Source organism: Eleginops maclovinus, chromosome 12, assembly GCF_036324505.1.
Source record: "Eleginops maclovinus isolate JMC-PN-2008 ecotype Puerto Natales chromosome 12, JC_Emac_rtc_rv5, whole genome shotgun sequence".
NCBI lineage: Eukaryota > Metazoa > Chordata > Actinopteri > Perciformes > Eleginopidae > Eleginops > Eleginops maclovinus.
Window position 1 is genome coordinate 22,396,004 of NC_086360.1, and position 6,790 is coordinate 22,402,793.

Consider the following 6,790-nt stretch of genomic DNA (forward strand, 5'->3'; position numbering starts at 1 on the left):
AGATTACAGACTTAAGACCTTAATGCCCTCAGACACCTTCCCTCGCCTAAATCTGCCCCTCAACCCACGCTGTCACCCCATCACACTCACCCACTCTTTCTCTGGGCTCAGGAAGAGTCCGTCAGCTGGCTGCCATGAAGACCGCTCTGGCCCTGCTGCTGCTGCTCGTCTCCCTGGCCTGCCACAGTGAGTGTCCACAACACTGAAACCAACGCTGCATTTTGGGGTTTTCAGACAATAATTGATGAGCTTCTGAAGCACTGTGATACAGAGAATCCAGGATTTCCCAGAAGCAGACCTTGGTTAAAGATTGGTAATGTATTCTGTAGCAAAGCAGTTTAAGCTTGATTTCTGCTTAATGTTGGCCATTTTCCGTATGAGTATGTCAAAGATTTAAACTTGACGGTCCCGATTCATATAGATTGTTCATTAGTCAATACACCGTTGTAATCTAACAGGTTATTGTGCAATACTCAAGCTTCCATTGTGTATATGTCTCCCAGTTATACCTTTTAGGAGAGGACTGATAGACATGTGATGATCTCAACTCAATGTACCCGCAATATGTGTGTGTGTGTGTGTGTGTGTGTGTGTGTGTGTGTGTGTGTGTGTGTGTGTGTGTGTGTGTGTGTGTGTGTGTGTGTGTGTGTGTGTGTGTGTGTGTGTGTGTGTGTGTGTGTGTGTGTGTGTGTCTGCATGCTCACACTCCTCTGTGAACATACATGCTAAGTGTTAAGTCAGGTGCTTGGTCTTCACAGGCCACGCCCTCAAGTGTCTCACGTGTGTGGCGTCCAATGAGGAGGACTGCATCCGGCAGGGCTCCACCTCCTGCCCTCAGTATGCTGACTCCTGCTCCACCATCACAGGACCCAGTGAGTTCAAACACACATGCAAACACAACCTCAGGAAAACATGAAACACAGAAAGAAGTTTAGTTAAAGCCTCACAAGGGGTCAACAAACAACTGCAACCTACTGCTTTTGTGAGAGAGCAGTTTAAAGGGTTGAAAATAAATAATCAGGTAAATAGCTTAATTATTTTATAAATGACTTAATATGGAATTACATGTACCAGAACATATATAAAAAATATAGGCAGGGATAAAATGATACAATTTATACAACATATTGATATAAAAATTAACCTATTTATTTCTTTCTATTGGATTGAATTATTATTTATCTTGTATTTACTTTTGTTCAGGTTTACATGTAAAACGTACTTTACACTCTTCTCTTCTTTATACATTTCTTACTCATGAAACAGCGAAATGAATTTCCTCCTTTTATGCAAATGAGGGGAGATTTGCATAAAAAGGAGGAAATTCATTTTGCTGTTTGTGTCGCTCTGAGTGTGTGTGTGTGTGTGTGTGTGTGTGTGTGTGTGTGTGTGTGTGTGTGTGTGTGTGTGTGTGTGTGTGTGTGTGTGTGTGTGCAGGGTGCGATTTGACAAAAAAACAGAGGGGGGATGTTTTTTTTAATTTATTCATAGACAAGAACATTGGACTTTTAACTTGCATAACTAGGGAGAAAAAAACGCAAAAAGTAGACAGGCCCTTTTTTCGGGTCCGTGGATTAGTCCCCATCACAACATGGCAAAACTTTTAATAACCCAGACATGGATTTCTATTCGACGTCACAAAAACATGCGTACGCACTAACAGGCAGAAAGCACCATAGAACAGCATCAATGCTCTCCATGAAAAGACCCTCCAATTAACTTAAATCAAACACTCAAAATAATTCACTAAATAGCACAACGTGCTGTCAACACTCAGGGACAGGTCTGGAAAACTAGACAAAGTAAACAGTCGGCTCTGGTGACAAATTTGTGGTGGCTTTTTCGTTTTTCCTATCGGGGCATTGTCTGCAGCATTTCGGCCCTCTTCTATCCACAATTCTGCAAATGGGTCCTGTAAAGCAGTGATTCTTAAACTAGGGGTCGCGACCCCAAACGGGGTCGGCAAAAACTTCCGTGGGGTCGCAAAATTATTTGTTACTTCAGTCGGAAATTAGCTGTTATAACACCTGGTGAAACAACGAAAAATAAAATGTCAATACAATGAAAATCTGCCTTTTTCTCATTCCTACACGCTGTTAAGAGGGAGAGAGAGAGAGAAAAAAAAAAGTTGCCCAGCTTTAAATGGCGTTTCGAATCGTTTATTGGTCCTATGATAGAAACAATGTAACAATCTGCGCCCACTGTTCAAACTCAATTTCTTCCCGGTTTTTTTACAATACGTCATAGTTAACTCGCCACGTTACTAGCCACGTTTGTGATACTAGCCACTTTTTTAGCCACTAGCCTAGTTATAACTTTCATCAAAAATGGACAGGTGGCTGCTAAAAAACAATGATTTGAGCTCAGAAGTGCCATCTACCTCCAGTTGTGCACCTACTCCTCCGCGATCCTCAGATGGGACAAGTTTGGCCGGTGGTGAGAATAAAAAAGACCCACCAACGAGGCGTCGCCGATACCTGAAAGAATTTCTTAAATATGGATTCACGTGCCAGGTAAAACATGAGCTCGACCACCCACAGTGTGTTATTTGCGGCGATGTTCTGGCACATGAAAGTTTAAAGCCCACAAAAATGAGACGACATCTCGAAAGCCGACATCCAGATGATGCTCAGAAACCCATGACATTTTTTTTACGAAAAGAAGCTGCGCTGCATGGGCAAAAGACCGTTGTGCATAGCCAAGCTACTGTGCCCACCAAAGCCTTGGCAGCGTCATACAAAGTGGCCCACCTTGTAGCCAAAGCACAAAAGCCACACACAATTGCTGAAAGCCTCATCCTTCCTGCAGCAATTGCGATGACCACAGCAATGCATGGTGAAAAGATCGCAAGTGTGCTTAAACAGATTCCCCTCTCCAATGATACCATGTCCAAACGCATTAACGACATCGCTAATGATATGAAATGCCAGCTCATCGAGAGAGTGAAAAACAGCCGGTTTTCTTTGCAGTTAGACGAGTCTACTGACTTGACTAATGTAGCCCATTTAATGGTTTTCATTCGCTACAGTCATGACGGGAAACTGCATGAGGACATGCTGTGCTGCTCTCCGATGGAAGGAAGATGTACTGGTGGAGACATTTTTAACTGTCTTAATGGTTGGATGGAGGAGACAGGCCTGGATTGGGATAAATGCATAAGCATATGCACTGACGGTGCCGGGGCTATGATGGGAAAACACAAAGGGCTGAAAGCCAAGGTCCTTAGCGTTGCACCACATGTCAAGTTCACACACTGCATTATCCATAGGGAGGCCCTGGCATCCAAGACACTTGAACCCGAGCTTAACAATGTTCTTCAAACAGCAATCCAAATAGTGAATTCGATCAAATCGCGCCCTTTAAATTCACGACTCTTCGCCCTTCTCTGCCAGGAAATGGGGTCTGCACATGAATCCCTTCTTTTTCATTCAGAGGTAAGGTGGCTTTCACGGGGCAAAGTTCTTACACGCCTGTTCGAGTTGCGAAGCGAGGTGCGCACCTTCCTCTCAGACGTGCATTCCCCTCTTGCAGACCATCTCACTGACTCGAGATGGTTATCACGTCTTGCATACCTGGCGTGCATATTTGACAAATTAAATAGTCTCAACCTGTCACTACAAGGCCCCAGCACAAACATCCTGACCCTCTCAGACAAAGTGAATGCTTTCACAAAAAAATTGCAGCGTTGGGCAGCCCGTGCAGAGAGTGGGGACTTTGAAATGTTCTCGGAGCTGCACGACTTTTTGGAGAGTGACATGAATGCCAATTCATTGAAAGAGTCAATAACCTGTCATCTTCGTAGTCTCCTCGACAAATTCAATAAGTATTTCCTCACGGAGAATGTAGAGCCTTTTGACTGGGTACGACAACCATTCACCAACTGCTCCTCAAACAACCTGCCATCTGAGCTCGAGGATGCGCTGATTGAGCTGTCCAGCGACCGCACATTGCAGGCGTCGTTTGCCTCAAAAACTCTAGATGAATTCTGGCTGTCAGTTGTGCAGGAATACCCCGGGTTGTCCAAGGCTGCCATGGACATCCTCACGCCGTTTGGATCAACCTATCTGTGCGAAAAGACATTTTCGTCCCTGGCCTACATAAAGAACAAATACAGATGTCGTCTCAACAGCATGGAGGAGAATCTTCGTGTTGCTGTGAGCAGCATCGATCCCCGAATTGACCTGCTATGCTCGCGGAAGCAGGCCCATCCTTCTCATTGACATGGCGTCCGTATAAGAGGAAGTGAGATCGTTCCAATCATACACACTCTCTGTTGACTCTTGACTCCCGTTTGATTTGGACATTTGTTTCATTGCTTTGTTTGTTCCAGTTCTTGTTTGCGTTAATAAATTGTTGCCGCCCAGGCCTTTTCTTACACATTGCCTATTTGTTTTTGCTTGATTGACAGTCGTTACCATGGGTTTGCAATGCATAACGTTGTCCTGGCAACGCGATTTACAGCCCGCCCCCAAACAACCAAACTGCAGATGGCATTGCTGTTTCTTTCAAAATGTATGACTATCACTCAAATCATTGGAGACGCAAACTCGTAAATTAATTCACACAAAATCGTTCCTTTTCCATAAAATAATCGTCATACATTGTTAATTTGTTTGGATTGGAACAAAAAATCGGTTGCTACGGAAACGTGACGTCACACTTACACACTTTTGGGAAAGTGGGGTCACCAAACCTCTCCAGTTTTTTTTGTGGGGTCGTCAGACAAAAAGTTTAAGAACCACTGCTGTAAAGTAAGATGATATGCTGCTCTGAACGCGTTTCATGTTTGGTTCAGCGCTGTTTTTCCTGCGAAGTTCCCGCACAAAAATGTTACAATGTTTTTGTGTTCGATGACGTTCAGAAATATGCACCGTCTGCCAGAAGGCTGCTGAATAGCCTACTCTGATGTAAAGACACTGAAGATCGTTAGATTTGAAGAGTTCAAGTAGGCTAGCAGTTAAGTTGCATTCATCGCTATCAAGGGGGGGAAATCCTTGTCCCCACCGGAGATAAAAATAATTTAGCAGAGGTAGGGATAGGAAAACCAGAGGGGGGGAAATCCTCACCATCCCCCCCTACAAATCGCACCCTGTGTGTGTGTGCGTGCGTGTGTGCGTGTGTGTGTGATCTTAAAGCCAGTCTCTCATCATTTATGGTTGCTGGATGTCATCCCGGCAGTTTACAATAACCACAAACCTCTGTATGTCTATATGTGTGTTTCTAATTGTGTGTGTGTGTGTGTGTGTGTGTGTGTGTGTGTGTGTGTGTGTGTGTGTGTGTGTGTGTGTGTGTGTGTGTGTGTGTGTGTGTGTGTGTGTGTGTGTGTGTGTGTGTGTGTGTGTGTGTGTGTGTGTGTGTGTGAAGAGCAGCTGTGTGTGTGTGGGGGGGTTCATTGGGTTCACAGCATCAAATAGCAGATGAGAAGTCGACCGTCTTCATTAATTTCAGAGCAATTAAACCGTGCACGCCGCCTTAGGCCTTATTTATGTCCCTCTCTCTTTTTAAAAGATACCGTGATGAAGTCCTGCACGTATAATTCTTTCTGCCAGAAGGCTCACGGCTCCGACTCAGGGGCCACGATGGAGTGCTGTTTCGGGGACGACTGTAACGGGCCCCAGCGGATCCGCAGCCAAGGGATGCACCATCACAACAGTGCAGGGGCTCCGGCCTCCAGCCCCATCCTGCTGATCCCGGCCCTGCTTATTTTCCTCAAGTGATTCATAAGACGATCCATCCAGTCATTTGACAGCTGGTCCGTCTCTCTGCTGGTTGTCAGTGAGCCCCTCAGAGATGTTCAATCTAAGCTTAGAAAAAAGTGCACTGAAAGCAATAATATTAGGTTGAAAGCAATAATATTAGGTTCAACTTAGTACTATTGCTTTCTTCTAACCCAATGCAGTTATGTGACATTTTTTTGTTGCCTTTGACTGTTTATCTTTTTCTACTATCAACAAAAATAAGCTCATCATCTTTTTATATTATGGTTCTCTTTCAGGTGATGTAAAGACGTAAATGCTAACCTGATAAGATGAGAGGGTTTTTGGTGAGTAAGTGTGCACAAAGGGAAGTACAACTCCACATGGTGTGTGTCGTGGTTTTGGTATGTGCCGCTTTGGTAGGTTGTTTGCAGCTCGCTTGATGCCAAACAACCACATTATTAACCTGTCAGGGAAACAGAACAGAAGGGTATTTTAACTACAATATTATTTAAATGTGTAAATAATTGTATACATGTGTATTCAGTGCTTGATTTATTACATTTGTGTGCATGCAAGCTTGTCTGAAATAAAGACATAATCAAACCCTTTTGTGTATGCGTAAGATTGCCTTTGTGTTTATTTAGTGTCCCTGATGTAAAAGCACCCGGTTAAGATAAAATAATCTGAAGTTTAAAGCAGAAATAGAACGGTCTGTGGAAACTTCATGACTTCCTTCTGCAAATGTGTAGCTTGAATGGTGTTCAGTCGTCACAGCATATGAAATCAATGAGGTAGGTCTCCAAACTCAGGCAGGTCATATGACGTGCAACCACTTCCTCTTAACAAGGGGACGCAAATGAACCATAGGGAAAAAAACTGAATGCAAAATCACTCCTGTAAATGCAGATGTTTGTGAAATTAATAGTTGTAAGGAGGACAGGAGGAAGATAGATCATGTTTGGAAACTTTAAAATATTCTGTGTTGAAACCTGCAAGTCATGTCAGTTCATTCTCTCTCGGGAGTTTCACCACTGACACTGTGAGCACCTCTGTTAAGGAGGAAAAACTGTGAAGCAATACTGAAGTACTGT

General features: G+C 43.8%; 1 protein-coding gene across 1 annotated transcript; it reads left to right on the forward strand.

Moving 5' to 3' along the window:
- Nucleotides 1-48: 48 nt before the first annotated feature.
- si:ch211-113d22.2 (uncharacterized) lies at nt 49-6,388 on the forward strand. Its single transcript, XM_063898056.1, has 3 exons — nt 49-186; nt 759-872; nt 5,509-6,388. The coding sequence occupies exons 1-3, from the start codon at nt 135-137 to the stop codon at nt 5,715-5,717; spliced, it is 375 nt and encodes a 124-aa protein (XP_063754126.1). The 5' UTR covers nt 49-134; the 3' UTR covers nt 5,718-6,388.
- Nucleotides 6,389-6,790: the final 402 nt, after the last annotated feature.

What these genes read in the sequence shown, in the direction of transcription:
- si:ch211-113d22.2 (XM_063898056.1), top strand. Translation starts at nt 135, where the DNA reads ATGAAGACCGCTCTGGCCCTGCTGCTGCTGCTCGTCTCCCTGGCCTGC. An exon ending in CGTCTCCCTGGCCTGCCACA is followed by an intron (nt 187 to 758) that starts GTGAGTGTCCAC and finishes TGGTCTTCACAG; the next exon opens with GCCACGCCCTCAAGTGTCTC. An exon ending in CTCCACCATCACAGGACCCA is followed by an intron (nt 873 to 5,508) that starts GTGAGTTCAAAC and finishes TCTTTTTAAAAG; the next exon opens with ATACCGTGATGAAGTCCTGC.